We start from the raw sequence: 20,860 nt of genomic DNA on the forward strand, positions 1-20,860 counted from the left end.
GGTTCCCCCTATCAAAAGCAGACTTCAAGTCCATGAATGCAAGCTGTAAAGATTCAGACCGAGCCACTGTATATTTGTTAATAATAAAATGGAGGTTCAAACATTGGTCTAGAGTCGACCTCCCCGCCCTAAAGCCATACTGGACATCATTCAGGATATTATTATCCTCTGCCCAGTCACACAGCCTATTTAAAATCACCCTCCCAAGACCTTAACCATAGAATCCAGTAAAGAAATTGGGTGGTAGCATTGTGGGACCTCTTTATCCCCCTTCTTAAAAATGGGGACAATCACAGCGGTTGACCAAGAGGGTAGCAGCCCCACCTGTACAGCCGCATTCAGGACCTGCGTTAATAAAGTTGCCCAGACCTCCGGATTTCCTTTGAGCAAGTTTGGCAGTCTACTGTCCTGGCCCGGGGCCTTGTTGCTTGTCAGGGCAAGAATGCCTTGTGTAACTTCATCTAATGGAAGACCACTCGGTTTACAATAGACACAGGTGCAGCGTGGATATTAACACCCCCACCAGCCTCTTGATTTTAAATGCCCTCAAAATTATCCACCCACTGTTGCTGTGAAATAAGATGTCATAAGAGCAGACCAGAACCCTCAGCAAAACAAGGCCTGTTAACAAAGTGCCAGAAGAGAGAGCTGACCCCAGTTTCACTTGCTTGACAAAGCTCCTCGCAGGCTAATTCCTGCAGATTATATTTACAAACCTTTTGCGGCTGACAGTCCCTCGGTGATTGCTTCAAGTACACGTTCAGATGTTGCAGGGTTCTCGAGCAATCCCTATCAAACCATTTAGGGTTTTGTGCCACCCGATTTCTAGGAGCCTTCACAGTCAAAAGTTTACAAACCCCCAGAACTACGCCTTTGAAAACTTCCAGTTCCTACCCCCCAACTGCCTCACTATCCAGACAAATGTTAATTTCTTGCTGACAGGTTGCAAAGAGAGAGGTTTTAAGGTGCTGAGCAACCTCCTGCGATCATTTCAGCCTTCTTCCCTGGTCAACGGCCGAAAGGCTCAGGAGTGCCCCCTTTGACTGATGTTTTGGGCCCAAAGCAATGTTTAGTTATAAAGATAATGGATTGGAGTCACAAAAAGGACTACAAATGATTTTAAAATAAGAGATGAACAGAACAGATATAGTATTGTAGAGACAAATATAAAATCAATGAGTGAGCCCCTGCCCCTAATTTTATAAGACAGGCAAATTACAGAGTTTAAGGAATCCACCAATTTCTCCAAGCTGGAAACCAGATTGTGAGGTTCTAAGAGCTCATTTAACTCCCTACCGTCCTGTGAGTGACTGAAGTGAAAACCTTCGTTCAGCCAACAACTGCCAGAAGGGCAACCGCCATCTTGGGGAGGGTTACATAAATGACAATTAAAATCACCAGCCAAGATGATTTGGGCTTGACCATACCCCATAGCTGAAATAGAACTCAAGAGATGATCCAGATGGGAAACTCCAAAGGGCTCTGAGCTCCCACACTTGCTATTATAAAAATTATTTAAATTTATTGGACAGAACCCAGGCATTGAACGCCGTACTCCCTGCGTTGTACAGACATGCCAGTTGAGGTCCAAAATGTAACCAATCAACTCTACTCTGAAAAATTAAATTAAGCCCCCCTTCGGCCTTCCTGCCTGTGTGCCTGAAGGAACAGCTGGTACAAAATAAGTCATGTAACCCTCAAGGAAGAAGATAGTATCAATTGCCCAGGTTTCTTGGAGACATATTATATGGAAGGATTTGACATATTGCACCCACCTGGGGTCACTAAACTTTGACGAAAGGCCCATTGGGGCAATTTTTCTGCTGGGGGGGCAGTTTTGTTGCTAGGGGCCAGGTCAGTCACATTTCCTGTGTACAGCGCTTCAGTGCACTTCAAAACAGACAATGCAAAACGAATGGTTTAAACGTGTGACATCAAACCACGCTTGCATCAAAACCATTTGTTTTTGCACTTGTTTGGATCCTGTTTTCTGCAGGATCGTCAGGAGCAGTGCTGACATTCAGGGGTTCAGGGGCTAGGGAGGTGCGGGGTCTGCGGTAGCTTCTTCAGGGGATCCAGTACATATATGATTAATACATTGGAATATTAAATGAGAACATTGCATTGAATGACAATTGTTAGAATTGATTCTCACTATGAACTTAGACACATTGATGCCCCTCACCACTTTCCTGACAACAATGCTATTAGTGAACCAAGAGGGACACTGGTGTCTTTTGCGCCCTATGGGTGTTACTATAGATGGAGTCACCACACACTGAACTGAGGTATTAAAGGTACTCTCATGCAATGATGAAGGAAAACAAGGCACTTTGAAAACAAAACTCGCCTCACATCACACGATGCAGTCAAATGTAAGCCAGGATTTATGCAAGGTTTCCTGTTGTGTAAATCGTCCACTACATGGCTATCTCTTTCTCTCTTCCATTTTAAATCAAAGCCTAGTGCCTTGTATTTAACTCTTTACAAATCTAAACCAGTACATTGTGTTAAATACATATGAACTATACATGTTTCGCAAAGACTAGTGCTGGTAGCATTTGGGGAGTGTGATGCTTTAATACAGAAGCTAAAATGAAAACCAAACATGTCTCTAATATTCATCCATTCATTCAATGAAAGAGTCCATAATTATAAATGTGTTGTAAAACTCACTACATTTGCAATTTAAAGTAATTTCTGGGGGAGAGAAAATGGTTTTAAAAATTGTAAATGTGGTGACTCTTACAACACATTTTTCAAATGTTGTCAGGCCAGTCTCCATGCTGCACATAGAAAATGAATGCAGCGAGCATCCTTCCACAAACTCCTTCGAAGTGGTAAGGTTGCTTCACATGTTCGCTATGTGCAGCGTGAAGAGTGGTCTGACAACATTTGCCAGGTCTGCTTTTGGGTTTCCGTCTGGTCCTGTCTCCATTATATTCTATAGGTGGTGTTGCAGTAGCAGTGGATGGCTTTGTGTGGTGCTGGACTCACTCCAGGTCTGAGCTGGAATACATTTATGATTGTTTGGGATACTTTCTGGATGTAGTAACTACTGAAGTGCAGTTTGCAAATAGGAATGATCTGACTAATTTTGGGTGGGTACATGACCCTCCATAAAGCGCTCTCCAGCCATCCCTTAACCCCTCCTTACACCTTTCTAATACCCCTCCTATTTAGTATTAGGTATTCCCCATTTCAAGCCACTCTCCAGTTCTTCCTACATTAACTACTGTAGCCTAGGTGTTTATGTGCACAGATCTATGTGGGTGGGGTGGAGAGCCCCACACAGAAATATGGGAGAGGCGTATGTTAGTAACAAGCATTTTGTAGTAGATGACTTGTAATATTGTAGTGTTGGACTTGGCACTTTCCGCAGGGTCATCCCCAAAACTTTTGTCTTCACCCTCCGGTTTTCTGAACTGTTTTTGTTGGCTTCTAGGATTCTACACACCTTAACACTGCTAACCAGTGCTAAAGTGCTTGTGCTCTCCCCTTTTAAACATGGTAAAAGTGGCTTGCACCCAATTAGCTCATCTAATAGTCCCTAGTAATGTAGTACTACATGTACCCACGGCCTGTAAATTAAATGCTATTAGTGGGCCAGCAGCACTGATTGTGTCACCCACTTAAGTAGCCTTTTAAACATAACATTTAAGTTTCACCCTCCTCAAACGGTAACCCAATTTCCAACATAAATGTGCTACAAAATGTTTTTTATAAATAGGTCTCATCATCTCCTGTCACATGCCATAGCGTGGCTCGTTGCCTTATGAAAGAGGAGTGAAACTGTGAATCCACCTGTATTTGGGGCTAAAGAAGGACATTTTTAGGAAAAGGTTTGTACTGTTAGTGTCTGTGAGTAACATCAATCTTTGGTACACTCTTTGCTCAGTCACTAAAAATAATTCCTGATGCATAGATCCAACTTTCCAACTTGCTGTTTATCTCTGTTATAAAACTAAATAATTAGTCATTACATTTGCTTTTATCTGCTGCTCTTGGAGCTTTATCAGTGGAACTTGGAATCACACCAAGCCTCTCTCCCCTTGTATGGTTCTACTTCCCCTTTGACCTCTGAGTTGTAGTCCACAGATCAAACCTTGTCTCAGATCTATTGCTTCCTCCAAGCCTTCTCTCCTCACATTCACAACTTTCTCTGCCCATCAACGACTACCCGAGGAGAAAGCAGAGGAATTATTGAGAAGATGAAGATTTCACGTGCAGACCTGTTCATTTGTCTTTTTTTACCTGGTGAGTAGCTCAAACCTCTAGTTAACAAACGTTTGTGTTCCTTTCATTTTTTTGAGTATTCTTGACAAGCACCACAATCTTAAATGCCGTGAGGATCTAAAGTAATGTCTGGACTTCTGAAGATAAAAGGTTGTCATACATGTTCTGCTCTTCTGAAGTGCTCTGGGGCCGAAAGACATGCTGTGTACAAAGATTGTGCACAACTTGGCACTGAATGTGACCCCAAGTGCACTGCATTAGAACAGCGCGTGAAATCTGCCTGAGCACAGGCGTACGTTTCGCACCAAAAGCTTGCTAGCAGTTGTTGATTAAAGCTGCAGTTGGACTATTTTACTATCCAGTTTGTAAAACAGTCCGGGGCAGATCTATATTGGAGATGCGCCACTTTTACGCCGCCGTTGTGTCACTTTTGTGACGCAGCGGCGGTGTAAGGCGGTGTAAACCCTGCGCCACGTTGCGCCATATTTACATCGTGACGCATCTATGGAGATGCGTCACGATGTAAAGCCCTGCGCCACGTAAAACCTGCGTCAGGTTTCACGTGGGCGTGTCGACAGAGGGGGGGGGCGTTCCGTCGCAGGAACGCCCCTGAAAAGTGACTCAGTCAAATCTATAAGATTTGACTGAGTCACTTTCCCAACGCTGATGCGCCAAAACCCTGCGCCTGCTTGAAGCAGGCGTAAGGCTTGACGCACCATGTTAGGGATAGGGTAGGTTGGAACAGTGCTGGAGTTGCGTCGCGCTTGCGACGCAACTGAAGCACTGCGCCAACCTTACGCCATCGGATGCGTCACGCATCTGTTTATTCCTGCGCCATGATGCGCCGCATTGTAAATGCGGCGCATCATGTGTGGCGCAAGGGTAAACTTGCGTGACGCATCTTTCCTGGCGCATCCTTGCTGATTTGCAGGGATGCGCCAGGAAACATAAATCTGCCCCCACATCTTTAGGAAGCAAATCTGAATTTGTATTTTTCATGCCGAAGAGAAACACGTTTATAGATGTATCTAAGGTGGTGGAAAGAGTTTTATCATGCGAGTAAAGAGTTCCAAATTGTCGCACTTTCGATAGTTCGCAGTTTCCCACCGTTTCCCTACCCTGAGTGTGATTTTCTTATTGTGAGTCTTAGCTGATGCTTCAACTGGGGAAACGACATAGCATTGGTAATTCACAAGCATTTAGTGCATGGTGCATACCATGCTCATTTTTCCCTCGCAGGTGACTCGACAGTCTCTAGGAAAAGGCGTGCTGAATCGACAAAAAGTGAATGGGCTTTTTTATTGTCCACTGCGTCACTTTTACGCCTCCGGTGCATCACTTTTTGTGACGCACCAGCGGGGTAAAAAAAGTAGCGTCATATTTACAAAGTGACGCATCTAGGTTGATGCGTCACTTTGTAAACCCCTGCGCCACATTATACTTGCGCCAGGTATGATGTATGCAGGGTGGGCGTTCTGACGCAAGTAAGCCTCGTAGAAGTGACACAGTGAAATCTATGAGATTTCACTGTGCCACTTTTAGGTCACAAATGCGTCAATATCTTATGCCTGCCTCACAGCAGGCGTAAGACTGACGCAGGCACATTTGAAATGGGACCTTGCTCATGTGAAATGACCCATCGCTGGCGTTGCATCACTTTTCTGACGCACTCCAGCAATGCGTCTTTTTTGTGCTTACAGATATGGCAAAAATACTGACGTATCTGTAACTCCTTGCGACATGATGCGTCATATTGTAAATAGGACGCATCCAGCATGTCGCAAGGAGGGCACAATGAAAAATGACGCATCACTGTTTTCACGCAGCGATGCATCACTTTTCATAAATGAGGCCCGAAATATTTATGAGAAAGGCGAAGTGACCTAGGACGTCATTCATTAATTGAAGGCTTTTGGAAGTAATGCGTGGTTGCAAGAAAAAACTTTGCAACTTTGCACACCCCACAGATTTAGCGCATTTAATAAAACATAGAGTTGAGTAATTGCAAAACAAATCGCATGCAGAATTGTGACACTTCTGCATGAAACAATTAAATTAACACTAAATAGTCTAACTCCACCCTTAAGCTACTGTAAAGTCGTTTTTGGTGCAAAAAATAGGCTTTTTGCCTCATGGCATTTGCGAGTTCTGTGAACTTTTGCAATGCAGTTTAAAAAGAGGTGATAAATACAATTCATTTTTTAAAGATATTATTTATTTATTTTACAAATGATAGGCCGTACGTGTATGGCTTCTTTTCCAAGATGCTTTGACTTCTACCATAGGACACAGCCTTTGGGAATATAGTTTATGTGGTTTTATTTTCAGGCAAATGACTAGGCAACAAAGGTTGGATAGCGTGTAAATTAGAGCAAGCGAGAAAAGATTAAATGTATGAGTGTATGCAAAAAGCCCAACTTTCAGTTACCTGTCGTCCAAGGCTCTCATGGCAGAACTGAGTCAATGCTAAAACAGCAATCTGTACTTGATTAATCAACAGAACTAACTGCATGGCATTAAGTGGGCCGGGTTCCTCTGTGTCTCAGACCTGGTAGTATTTGAAAACAAACATTGAAACCGGACCCTATATTCATATCCTTAACTGTACTGACAAAACTATGCCTGAGTGGAGATTGCGGAGTTCTGCCATGTGAAGTGACAAAAAAACTTTGTCCAGCTACGTGGAGTTCCGCGAGCGGCAGAGTGTGTACACCTTGTGCCATTCGTCATGATTTTTATCACTGGGTGTTTGTACTGTGCTGTAAAATCAATGTGAATGGCATCACACGCAGTGCAAGATGGCGCAGGTGCTTTCTGTCGCTCGAGTAGAAGATCTACTTGAGCGGCAGCTTCCTCAACACGAACGGAAGGTTTATCAATGTGAGCAGTTGCGACCATCCACGACTGCCCGTGTTGAGAAATCTCACTGGAAAGCAATCTAGCGTTGGATTTTCCTCGCTTGCGCTCACCACCTTACCATTGGCGAGTGGAGAAAAAACTTTTCAAACTCCGCGGAGCACGGAGTGCGAAAAACTCTGCATACTCTGCGTACGGAGCAGAGTTCACTGCCCAGGCCTAGACAACACACTGATATATTTCTGAAGAATGACTGTAAAAAACGTTAAGGTAACCAATGTCAGTGATTTTGTTCCTGTTTATATTTCACATTTTTAACTTAATCTTGCATTGCCTACGAGTGTTAGCTAATTCCAGGAAGTTGGGTTTTTCATTTTTTTGGTTTTTTTACCATATTTCTCTTGTGTAGTGCATAGTTTGAACTGAATCACCTCCATGTGTTGGACCACGAGTGAGAATTCTGGGGTTGAAACTGACGTCAGTGCAAGTTTCTCACAGTGCCTGTGAGTGGGTCAAAAAACTGTTCAGAATATATGGTCATCCAAACCATGTCTTCATTGTAGAGCACGGAGAGCAGTGGTTGCATATTCCAGTTGCAATTGTGACTTTGCAAATGTTCTGTGTTTGGGGGATGGTGAAGTGAAGGAGAGACGATGAAGTGAATACAGTGGAGAGTGAAAAGAGGATGCTGAAAAGGAAAGAAATTAGATGTAACATATGCAGATGAAGGGGATGTAGTAAGAAAAAGGGTGTACATGTCTGACACAGAGAGAACATAATGGGAGTGATTGAGACATGCTGAAGGCCACTAGCCCTTCCAGAGTCCTCAGTACTATTTAATTCACATTCAGTACTGAAATATTTTCAATATTAACAACAAAATCTTTGTTTCAAATTTATCTTTAACAGCTAACTATAATTGATAAAGCCAAGAGTCCTGGTTAATTTTAGGTGTATGTCAGTTGTCGTGGTATATATCTGGATACAACAAGAGAAACCTCAGAGAGTCACTAAAATACCATTCAGGTGTCACATTCCACTTTTTTCATCCCACTTAAAGCCCTGATTAACTGTGAGCACTTCATGTTATGCAGATTTGTAGAATGCACTACCACCAGGCAGGGTATTCGGGCATTGAGCAGGTGTGAGTCTAGCTAAATCCAAGACCTAGTCGGAGTACTCAAAAAAGCCAGGTCTTCATCTTCTTGCAGAATCCAAAAAGTGAGGAAGAGGTTATGTATAGTGGCAGGTGTAGGAATGATATAGGAGAAGGCTCAACTGCCGGATCTAGTTTTCCGTATGTATGGGTTATGTGCAAGTAGTAGTCTATATGATCGGGTATGTGAAAGGTTTGTGAAATCAGATGCAATTGTTGAGGTATGCTGGTCCGGTATTACATAATGTCTTGAAAGTATGGGTGAGGAGAATTGTGCTTGTTCATGTATGGGGAGCCAGTGGACCTTGTTCAGGTGTGTTGTGATGTGAGTGTGGCATGGAGGTTGAGAGTGATTCTGGCCACAAGCTCTGATTGGTCTGCAGTCTTTTTGTGAGTTTTTTGTTGATCCTGTCATAGAGGGTGTTCCCATAGTACAGCTTGATTGTGACCCGGGCATACGTGACAGTGTTCGGGTGCTGTTTGGGAGCAATTTGAAAATCTTCTTCTTCACCTTCAGGGTATAGAAGCATGAGGTGGTGACGGAGTTGACTTAGGCGGTCATGTTGAGTTTGCTGTTGATGATCCCAAGGTTCTTGGTGTGAGTGGTGGTGGGGGGGGTGTGGGTCCTAGCTCCATTGGCCATTTCATGAAATAGGACTAGCCAACACAAAGACATATTTAGTCTGATAATTTTTTACAATTTGTGACTCTTTGGTTGACATTAATGAATCTTATCTCATTATAGAAGTCCACTGTTGGCCAAAACACCTACTTCACATTCATCATTAGAGAACCCTTCTGATGAAGCAAAGCCCTTTTTAAAATCATTTCCTACTTTTTCATTCCATTCAAAAACCTCCAGAACTTTACCGTCAACAGCAAAGAGAAGGGTTTCAGTGGTTCAGGCAAAAGTGAATTGTCCTGAAGCTCTCCCCGTGTACTTAAAAGTCAGATTTTGAAATATTTTGGAGAATGTTAGTGGCACCAGTAAGTGCCACCTTAAGGCAGATGCCTTTACCCCCCTAATGAAAGTGTTCATTCTGAGTACTCATCTCAACAGGTAAAGACAATACCACCAATACATTATTTTGATAAAACATCAGTAAGACCTCACAGCTCAGTGGCAGCACCAAACACACAGCTATCCGTTCATCTGCACTACCACACTCAATTTCCAGGGGTCCACCTTAAATATTCTTTCAACTGTTGACTGCGGCCATCCTCCTTGATTTCAAGCCCCACAAATATTACTACTGTGTTTATTCATTCATACAATTTTGTATAAGTCTGAATAATAGCAGGGAGTTTCTGAGTGATGTGCAGCATTAATTAAACAAAAGGCATTTGAGTTGAGAGTGAACAGTCATACCAGCCTAAAATGAACAATAAATAGGGATGCAAATTACCTAAGTGTGCAGAGGATGACATAGCAAAGTTACACTGGTATCATCAGTGGAGGTAGTAGAATGCATGTTGAACAGGACCCACCCAGGTACTTAGTTGACAATTTAACCATCTTAAATTGCTTTGCCGGAGGAGTTGTCAGAAAAAGGCCAACCTGTTTTTCAACAATATCGCCAACTATTGACCCATTATCCAACTGCTCATCATCAGATAAATAAGAAAATAATAGTAGCCACCTAAAAACATGAGAATATCAACACCCTCTACGTTCATTATTACTATCAGCCTCCAGATCAAGTTAACACGCTCCTCACTTAAGATGAGAATTACCCCAAGCCTCATCATACTTCTTGAACTCTCAATAGCCCTTATCACAGCTGGCCATAAAAACATCATCAAAATCCTCGTGTCTTTCAAGGGATTCAGTGCCTCTAAACGTTAGGGGTTCTTATCCCATCTCTATGATCAATCCATCCACATGCCCACCACAAGATGCCAATAGTATCGAGGCCTCGCATGTCCCCACATGGATCCATCCTTTCCCATGCAATATTTCACTTGCATATGAGCACCCTTGCAGATCTGCTTGAAAACCATGAACTCAAGATACCATGAACTTACCAATATACTGATAAAAAACGGTGGTTCCTAAAATAGTTAACAGTCAAAGGTGGCAATAGTCTCAAAAGCTGGCTTTCTATCACAAAAGCATGGACTTCAAGTGTTTCCTGATGTTGTTCAATCAGCCATCAATTACATCTTTCATACTCACCACATGCATCAATCAAGCCAAACCACAGGAGGGGCTTTCCAACATCAAGGGTAAATATTCTCCCCAGAACTTTACATAAGTGCAAAGTCATTCAACTTAACCCTGGAATCTGACATCTCTGAAAACATAAATCACCATGCACACATGCAATCACAGCTAGCTTGTTACAACCTGCCATTCCTACATATATTCAAGCCATCTCTCACTATTTCAGATTTAAAAAATATGGGGCAGGCCCTTGCTCTCTCAACCTTGACTGTTTCAATGCCTTGCTCATTATCTGTCCTAAGTCCCCTCTTACCACTCCATAAAATATCTATGCTACATCTCCTCCCAACATAGTACTGAAGAAATCTGTTCATATCTCTCTAGGCCAGATAAAGTGTGCATCATCTATAAGACATGATGCATTACTTACAAAGCAGCAAAAAGTAGTGTCCCTCTCCCTATCTAGAAGAAAGACTGAACACACTAGTGGCCAGAACAGCACAATTGATCACCAAGTATTAAAATGTACCTATACATTATTTTACTTATTTTACACTGTAAATGTTATGAACTTTTTAAAAATAATACACTTCTCTTACGCAAATGATTGCATTCATTCACTTATGTAGTTCAAAACATAACCCAAGTCATATGCATAATGGGCCATTCTTACATGACATAGGTTACTAGATGCTTAATGAGAGGGAGGCCGAGGTAAGGGTAGAATGTAAGGGTGGGTGTAAATGCATAATTCTCTCTGGTGTAATTACACCTAATTGCTGTAACTGTACTCATAATTATGCATAACTATGTGAGAAGCATAATCCCGCATTTAGCGCCATTTTCTTAGTGCAAAATGCACCATTAGCTCAAAAAGGGCATGAGGTGGCTTTTTTTGCAAACACAATTGCACTAAATTTTGCAGGACAAGAACAGCAGTAGCCAGCAGCTGCTCACTCTCTCAGTTCATTGGTCCTGCGGTTGTATTGTTTGCTCCAGATCACTCAAGCTGGAGTAATTGTGTAATGTCGGTACATTTTCACAACAAGAGTAATGGTAAATACTTAAATTACTCTGATGTCATAAAAAATTCAATCAGGCCTAGTAGAATGATCTGATTACTCTTTTCATGGATATGGTGCATCTTAGTAAGTGAATTATCAGTTGAAGGGTTACATTATGAGGAGTCTTCTGAAGAGCCTCTGTCTTAGTGCTGGAGCTGAATTGAGGACAGCCTCACACTCCAATGGATGTACAACAGTGCAGTTAAACTAACAAATAGATGTCCAGAGAAGCTGCATAATAGCAGCCCATCTTCTACATATATTCATGAACCTTGCCGCAGTAAGGCTTTTGTAAAGTACAATGTACTTTGGAAACCAGTGGAGTATTTTTAGGGTATGTTTTTCACACTTCTTCAAGCAAAAACAAACAGTATTTGAAGCTGATTTTTCACTTTTAGAAGTCTACCTATGAGTATTCTTGATTGGATATGATTTTGAATTGGACTGGTTTGGACTTCGGAATGGATTGGATTGGATAGGATTTCAGATATTCAAGCTGCCATGACCGGGACTTTTCTCAACACCACCAGAAGTAGGTCTGAATTTATTAGAGAAAAGCAGGTTATATCTAGGCCTGGGCAGAACTCGTGGAGGTTTACACTGCAGAATTCCACGGAGTTACCTAAAACTCCATGAAATTCCACAGAGTCCAGCGAGCAGCTGGAATTCGCCATATTGTGCTGCTTGTGCTGATTTTTTGTGCCAGGAGCTTGTTTTGCAGATAATAAAGTGCAGCGCAGAGCAGCTTTGACATGATCAGGCTATTAGATTCAGCTTTCTAAAGGCGCAGACCTCCTGCCTAGCCAAAATACAGAAAATAAAGTGCAGTGCATAGCAGCTTTTACATTCTTAGACCATTAGTTTCATCATTATACATAAAATCCAGTAAATAACATTTTGAGTCTTCTCTTCCTTCATAATCCATATATCTTTTCCTCCTTTCCCAAGGTGGTAGACGTTATATAGGAACAAAAGTTGACCATCCCACCTCAGCCTAAGGTGCTATACATTTTAGTTTCTGCTTTATCCATATATTTCCAAACTGCTGATAATTTTTTAATAGCCCCTAACCTTTTGTCATAAGCTTCCTAAAAAGTTTTGCTGCATAGCATTTTTTTATGCCAGTTTAAATAGGCTGGAACTTTAGTTGTCCTCCAATTCTGAAGGATCAAGGACCGTGCCATTAAAGAGGATATCGCTATAAATGCTTTCTCTCCTTTGGAGATTGGACCGTTTGGGCTCTGCCTTACAATCCCAAACAATGGTATCTCAGCCTCCGGTTTTAATTTTCTCAGTATGCCAGAGAGATGGGAGTTGTCGTCAAGTACAGCGTTTTTCTTTAAAATTGTTTACTTAGCTACACCTGTACCAGGAAGCTGTACTCTTTGAAATTAAGAATAAAGGACGGATAGATGGATCCCTCCAACATGAAGGATGATTAAAATTAACAGGCATCTTTATATTTGTTATTTGAAATTTTCTTGATTACCTTGACCTCGCAGAGTTAGAATTACTGGCAAAAAAACAGGACCTCTGTATCAGTGATGCTGCATAAGAATGTCTTTAGATTGAACATCGCATTGCTATAAAAACAGATCAGTGTCTCTCTTGTTTAAGTGAAATGATCCTTTGGTGGTCTCATACTAATCTCTACATCCCCTGGTTGCTATGATAATTGTGTAGGTATCTGGAAAGGTCCTGATGAAGGTGGTCTGATTTTTCTTTTTATACCACCGAAACGCGCGTCGACCGACTATTCAGACTTGTTTCTCTGAATATAATCTTTCCATCTAGTCGTGGGGTTTGTTTTTGTCACCTGTGATCCCCTCCTTATTTAGATACCAATTGTATGTAGGATGAGTAAGTGTGTATGCGTTTGAATGAGATTTGTGTGATTGTTATTTTATAGAGTTTCCAGGGGTGTCCTTAGTAAAATGATTAGTATTGTGTTTTTGTTATACTTGATGTAACAATTGTATTGAATTTTCTTTATTGTTCTTCTCTGTAATGTACATATTTTGGAAAAAACTTTTAGAATGAAAAAAGAAAGAAAAAATAAAATGTTAAAAAAAAGAATTAAATAATATGTGATAAACTATATAAAGAAATGAGATAAATAAATGAATTGAACAATTTGAATTATAATTGTGTGATATTAATGTGAATTATTTTTGATAATTGAGCCCATTAGTGATTTAATTTGTAGTGTAATAGTTAGATACGCCTAGAGGGAGCAATTGTAGTTCTGTTTTAATTTTCTCAGTAAGCCCTCATGGAGGGCGGAAAACACTTACTCCCAGAACTGGGTTAAAAGAGGGCAAGTAAAGAAAATACAGAAAATATGGAGCCAGCCCCCCTGACCCAAAGAATAATAATATTATCTGCAAACAGTTTTAATTTGGGCATCCCCTCCAGAGGCGCTTGCTTTTATCTGCATATTAGCCCTAATCCTAGCAGCAAGTGGTTCTTATTTTTCTGGTGACCCAGGTACCTATTTTTATTCTAATCCAGGTATTGGAATACAAAAGTAGTATAACTCTTAGGAGAGGCTGGGGAATGCTCACCTTGACCAATTTTGACTAAATTAACCATGTAGCTAACAATTAGAAGGGGACATTTAGGGCAGGAGTTGGGATAGTGTGGTAATCAACTTATCTAAAGAGGGGATTAGATAGCACTTTTCTCTTGAATAATGGGGAAATTCCTCAAGAATCGCTTAACAATAGGAACATATTTTAAAAGCAATTACTTCTTCCTAGCTATTTAAATCTGCCCATATATCTTATAACTTGTGCCCCACCTGCCTTTTCATTCAAAATAGATAATTGTGTTCAAGACATTCAGAATAAAAGGCACACCTTGCAACCTGCTAAGCGAACATATCTCTGTACACCATCTCAGGCTTCCAAAATGTACTTACTTCTCACAAAGAACGCTGCAGCGACAACATAGGCAGCTGCAGTGCAAGCTTTCCTCAAACACTGAATTAGGAATTCAGAATTGAGAGTATTATTTCAAGCTTACTTTATACACATGGAAAGAGCACAGCACAGGTGTCAGAAATTGGGCCTCAAAAAGATTCACTACTGAATTGTAATAGCTTTGCCCACATTTTATCAGTAACCCCCCACAGATTTTGTCAATAACTCTGTAATTACAGCATTCTGATTGATTTGTGTGAGAATATTATACTATTTACCTTTACCAAAAACAAAAGTCGCAAAAATTGCATTTGTTATTTCATGGAGATAAAGTGTGGGTTTTTAAAATATGGCTTTAAAAAGGCTCTTATCTGTTGGGGGGTAATAAAGAACAATTAGGATATTTTAGTGAAATAGTTCCGACTTGCCTCCTAAGATTTGAGTATCCCAGCAGTCACAAAAATCTGTAAACCTGTTGAAAGCCAGCATTATTCAACGTTTTCATTTCTTTTATTTCAGTATTTAGATTCATACACTGTTCTAAGGTGTTCAGTTAATTTATCTCAAAATTACTTCATTAGGGAAAAAAAAATCACAGACCTATCATCTTCAAACGTTCATATTGATTCTTTTTTGCTTTACCCTCTGGTAGCTTGGCACAAAAGCAGCCAGGCTTAACTTAGTGGCAATGTCTAAAGTATTTATACAGCATGCAAACAGTAATAAAGTGAAAACACAGCACAAGAATAATCCCACACCAATTTAGAAACATATAGAAAAAAAATAAAAAAAAAATAACACCAAAACAAAATAGATCCAACCATCTGAACCGGAGTTATGAATTTTTATATTTTTGTGTGAAATCTAATGCCTAAAAGATCAAAGCACCAACTGTGGAAATCTGGTCGCACAAGAGCAGGGCAAAGTCAAAAGTTAAGTCTGAGGGTGATTTAGGGTGAGTTGAATACATGGGGTGGATCAGCATAAGTATTGGCCCACCTTCAGACATTAACAAAATTTCGAAGAAAAAGCCAGGATGCAGTCAAGTTCAGCAGGGCAAGCAACAGGCTAGGTCTGAGGATGGGCCCTTGACATAGCTGAACAAATCGCTGGACAAGGACTGGGTGACGCCATCATCCATAGTGGGAAAAGCTCTGAGATATAAAAGCTGGATATCCAGGTTGGGGAAATGTTTGTCATCAATGGGGAGCCTCTTAACGTTGAACCCGGTGAATATTTTTATCTTCTGAGTAAGTCTGGGTGGTGAACTTTGCTCTGCTCCCGGAGTTTGGAGAGATTTCCTCAATCCGCGTTACGCGGGCTCGCGGAGTTCCGAAAAACTCAGCTCCGTATAGCGGAGCAGAGTTTTTTTCCTCACTCGCATTCATCAATGTCAAGTTGGTGAGCGCTAGTAAGGAAAATCCACCTCCCCGCGAGATTTTTCCTTGTTCGCAATCGTCAACATCAAGTTGGCGAGCGCAAACGTGGAATATTAACCTCTCGGTGAGATTTCTCAACTCAGGCGGTCAGATTTCTCACTGCGAGTGGTCGCGTATGCTTGTGACGACTTGTGTTAAGAAACTGTCCGTTCACGTCGAGAAAGCTGCCGCTTAAGTAAAAATCTACTCAAGCGGCAGAAAGGAAGAAGCACCCGCTTGCACTGTGTATGGTGCCGTTCGTTATGATTGCACACTGCAGGGAAGTACCTGGCACTGAAAATCACCGCAACCAGCATTTATCCAATTCACTCTGCTGCTTGCGGAGCTCTGCGTAATGTGGCAGAGCTTTTTTACACTTCGCAGAGTTCCACGAAGCAGAACTCTGCAAACTCCTCCCAGGCTTACTTATGACTTAGACAATACCTTTACTGACACGAAAGTCTAGCCGAAGAGGGCTCCATGAGGCCAAATACGCCTATTGTGATTGTGCAGGATGATTGCAAATTTCAAGGACAGCCAAGAATATATTTCTGCCAACATGACCTTGGATCTGGTGACTCGCTTTTTAACCATGTCTTAGCAATGCCTAATCTTACAACTGTTATTGCATGAAAATAAATCCCAACCAGATTACGCTCTATTGACCTTGAATGGCCCAACATAATGAGCTTTGTATCACAATTGACTTCACACTGTAACAGATTATGTAATGACTTGAATAGTGTGGCTCAATATGGTAAGAGGATTGAGCAAGTTGTTAAAATATGAGTAGTGTCTGTGCCTGGCCCCATCCACCAAAAACAATCAAAGATTACCCTAAAGCCCATTCTAAACAATCTGTGAGGTTTATAATACGGCATACAAAACCTTGAAAGAATAAGCTTTAAAGCATGACACATTGAGTATACTTTGGGCCAGCTGGATACTAAATCTAATATCATCCAAAGAGACAGCCAGGCCTAAATTCTTAGCCATTTAGTCACTAAGAGATAAAAGTGCTGTTCATTAGAACTACAACTAATAAGATTCTGCTACAGGGGACTGACAGAGTGGCATATATGCATGTAACACAACAATGCATAAATTCATTGTGACCCATAGAAACTTAGGGACCGATTACGATTGCGGAAGGACCGCCACCGCCAGCCATGCAGTGGCAGTCCTTTCGCAATCGGACCGTGATTTTTCCCATGCCACATTACGATGGCGGGGGGGAATGATGTTTGGACTGTGGCAGACGCAAAGATCGTCCACTACGGAACTGCCATAGGCAATTGTTGCGATTTCCTGGCGGAGCGTTCTGCATCCATTGAATGGTGGCAGTGCCTAGCAGGCCCCATCCACCAAATCACGATGCTGTTTCCAGCCAGCCTTTCCATGGCAGGTAAACCGCCATTGAAAGGCTGGTGAAGATTGGTTACAGGGGCCTGTTGCCAGCCCCCCTTGTGTTGGGGGGAGGTGTGGGTGCCCTGGGGGGTACCCATGGCAGCCCCCTACATTTCATTGCACCAAGTGGCAGGCACTGTGTGCTGCCTGCCACGGAGTGCAGTGAAATGCACAACATGCTATTTTAACATCACGGCGGGTGCTGCTGTTAGCAGCACCCGCCGCAATGTTAGAATACAAAATGCCACCGCCATGATGGCCGTCGCATCCTGATTTGGTGTGCGGGACCGCCGCATTTATTGCGGACGGTCCCAGTCACCTCCACAGTGGCAGACGGACTCCAGTCTGTCCACCATTGTAATCGGCCCCTTAGTTAGCAGGAAGATGGGCGACGAAATCTCTAAGCAGCAAATATCGAAAAAAAACTCTGCCGATGCATGCCCCAAAAATGTTGCAATGACCAGAATAGAAGGAATACCCCACAGAAAACAATTGACTGAGCCATTTTATACCAGTCCGTTGCCAAAAATGTACTTAACCCTCATGCAGTTGCAACATGGTATTAGAATTTGGACCAAAGCAGGTGTACTGATTGAAAATCGAAATATTACAATACGTTTTAATTGAGAGCCGAATCTTGTGATAGACAAAAAGCATTTTAAACCTGGTACATTTGAAATAGACCGTATCGATCAGCCCCTGGAAAGGTGAAGGGATGCAACAAAAAATCCAACACTCTGGAATAACTACAAGACAACTGCCAGTCAGAAATACCCATGACGGACAGAAGCCTCCACCCTAATGAGGAAAGAAAGTACAGCCATAATGAGGGAAGGGCCATACCACCCATTGTTGTGTAGTTCCTACAAATCTATATAGGATCTGTGCATTTAGACAACATAACCTGTAAGATAGGTGTCCAGACTGATTGTAGACACCCCCACCAGTTATGTTCGCCTGTATACCAGCCAGCTCGCAGTGCCACTATGAACTCCTCTTACCAAGGAGTGAATAGTTTCTGGCAACTATCGATATTGAAAATGACAACCCTGACCCCTTAGAGATTGCAGAAAAAGCACATTACTTTTCGCTCAGTCACTGGAGCTCACTTTGTCACAGAGAGATTCACAGAAGAAACAATGAAGGACATTCATAATAAGCATTTTTTAAACCAGCGTCATTCTAGTGTAAAATACGTGTGCTGCAACAACCATATGAGAGAAACAGATGTATACTGGTATAAGCACCAACAGAGTAAATAAATGGTAGAATTCTACCATAATGCTAAACCAATGGATATATGCTGGCATATAAATAAATGACAGTAATAATGCGTCCTCCTATGATGATCCCTAACTAGATGTACCTAAACATACCTAGAATGTATGTAGGTGTACAGCCTAGAATCCCCTTAGGATAGAGCCAACCACATTAGCTGATGTGGGAGAGCGAAGGAACCCGTCTTGGTCTCGAGATGGACACCCCACAAGGGATGTCAGACCTCTGCGTGCTGTGGTGTCTGCGTGCAGGAACCTCAGCATCTCTCGTCAGCATGTCAGCATGGAAGTCTTTCTCCTCTACCTGCCCCAGCAAAGATATGGTGCTTATATACCCAAAAGGTACCCTCAGGGGTTCTACCTTGCTGTGTCATGCCGGTCGAGGGTGACGATAGTGATGAGCCTTATACATAGTTGTTATGCAGAAAATGGTAATCCTGCTGTGATTCTGAGAATCCTCATGCATAATAAATGAGAATAATTTTGGGAGATAAACACACAACATTTATTTCAGTTGTTTTAGAAAAAGACAGAATTCTTCCCAGCACACGGAGAGCCAAATGTTTATGCATCCTCTGTGGGAGACGCAACATTACTGCTGCTTGACTACGCAGACGACAGTCCCTGTAACACCTCACAGATCAGGTCAATCGAGCAAAGATGATCTTCTTCAGTTACCACAGCCAATGCCTGGTAAGCATTTGAAACATCCAAAGCATGTGTACCTGTAGTAGAACCGGTGTCCAATCCAACAGGAGCTGGAGCATCCTGTGCTGGCTCTACGAATGCAGACATCATCATGGGAATATGCTGAGGACACTGCACTACGTGGGCCGTTAATGGGTCCAGCAATGCATCCATGTCTGGAGCTACAACCAATGGAATTGTTAGAAAGAGGTCCAACAGCATTCTTGTCCGCAGAACAAGCAGCGGAGAACAGGCAAAACACAGTCAATCCAGACTGGTCGGAATGATAGAACCCAAGACTCCCTTAGCTTCCGAAGTCGAGGTGTACCCAGATGGAGTACCATGTGGTCAGGCTAACGTCTCTCCAAGAGCGTTTTTCCCATCTCCTTGGTGACTGTGACGTCCATTGCTAAAATCAGGATACCCTCTACCAGTGGCAGGATTAGCAGAAGCCCTCCAAAAATGCTTTCAAATAAGGGGTGAATAAATGCTGGAATCACTCCGAAGACCTCCTGAAAGGTGCTTAACAGTCCAGAACATATGGTCTTAAATCAGTGTACTATACCCTTCGTATCAGACATGTTAAAGATACGCTGTACCATTTCTAAAAAATGGAAAGGGCAATTTGTTCTTACCAGTGCCTGTATCTCAGCTGATGATCTTGGAACCTGAAAATCAAAAGTCTCTTGGGCTGAGGTTATGGGCACACCCTTTTGTAAAAGCATGGCTTTCAGTTGGCTCAGACCGTATAAAGGAAACATTCAATGAAGGCCATAACGGTGCTTCCCTGACTGTGTGGGCCGGTGGAAACAATACTTGCATACAACAAGTAACCCTGGAACTTACTGTGACTAGATATGCGATGCCTGGAAGCATCCCACAACAACCTTGATCATTCAGCATTAAGTAACTCCCAGAGCAGCTTGAACACTGGATTAACCACGGCAGTTGGGGATCCCTTTAAAAGACAGGATAAGTTTGCAACTGAAACATTACAGGCCCAGTGAAGCATAATATCCCGGCAAATTAGAGAGCCACTTAATGAAGTTTTGCAGTCTGTACCGCTGAGAAACACCTCTGTGTCCCCATTCCTGTATCTAAATCTGTATGGTAATTCTCAAGATTCATGGATGAAGTCTTTACTCATTGCTTCATATGTGCCTACCTGGTGTTTTTCTGGGCAATATTGAAATTGGAAAGTTGTTACTGGCAATGTTATGTGGCCATGAATTAACTACACGGTGGACTGTGACTCTGCCACGGTGAAAGGCAATTGGTCTTATTTTTCAATGTGCAGCTTTGTATATTTAGCATCTCTGTGTACCATTGTTGTCTGTCTTTCTGTTAGATCATAAGCAGGAAACAGAGACATACTGTTAATATATCTGCAGGGCACGTGACCGGAGAACAAGGATTGTATTGTCCAGCTTAACAATAGAATCGATCTTAGCCGTGATTGCCCATGTTCTAGTATGGACAGATCCTGTCCCATTATATCTATAGCAGAAGACACAATGTTGCCCAGTACATAAATCCTATATGTTATTATGGTCATACTATTGTCAACCACTGCCAAAGCCTTTTCTAGGTTAAACCTATCAATCTCACGCAATCTCTCCTCAGCTACCTGTTGAGACATTTCCCAAACTACATTGTAAATAGCATATAAGAAGC

At 42.0% G+C, this 20,860-nt stretch overlaps 1 protein-coding gene across 5 annotated transcripts in view; it reads left to right on the forward strand.

Annotated features, from left to right (window-relative positions):
- Nucleotides 1-4,087: 4,087 nt before the first annotated feature.
- The window catches only part of LOC146780115 (mucin-3A-like), a 268,570-nt gene continuing 251,797 nt past the window's right edge, over nucleotides 4,088-20,860 (forward strand). For all 5 annotated transcript variants that reach the window (XR_014972097.1, XM_085638057.1, XM_085638058.1 and 2 more), the window contains exon 1: nucleotides 4,088-4,257. Coding sequence is in view for 4 of the 5 variants with exons in the window: in XM_085638057.1 (XP_085494183.1) it covers nucleotides 4,212-4,257 (46 nt within the window). In the remaining variant the exon portion in view is untranslated. The remainder of the gene's footprint in view (nucleotides 4,258-20,860) is intronic.

This window comes from Triturus cristatus, chromosome 12 (assembly GCF_964204655.1).
Source record: "Triturus cristatus chromosome 12, aTriCri1.1, whole genome shotgun sequence".
Taxonomy (NCBI): Eukaryota; Metazoa; Chordata; class Amphibia; order Caudata; family Salamandridae; genus Triturus; species Triturus cristatus.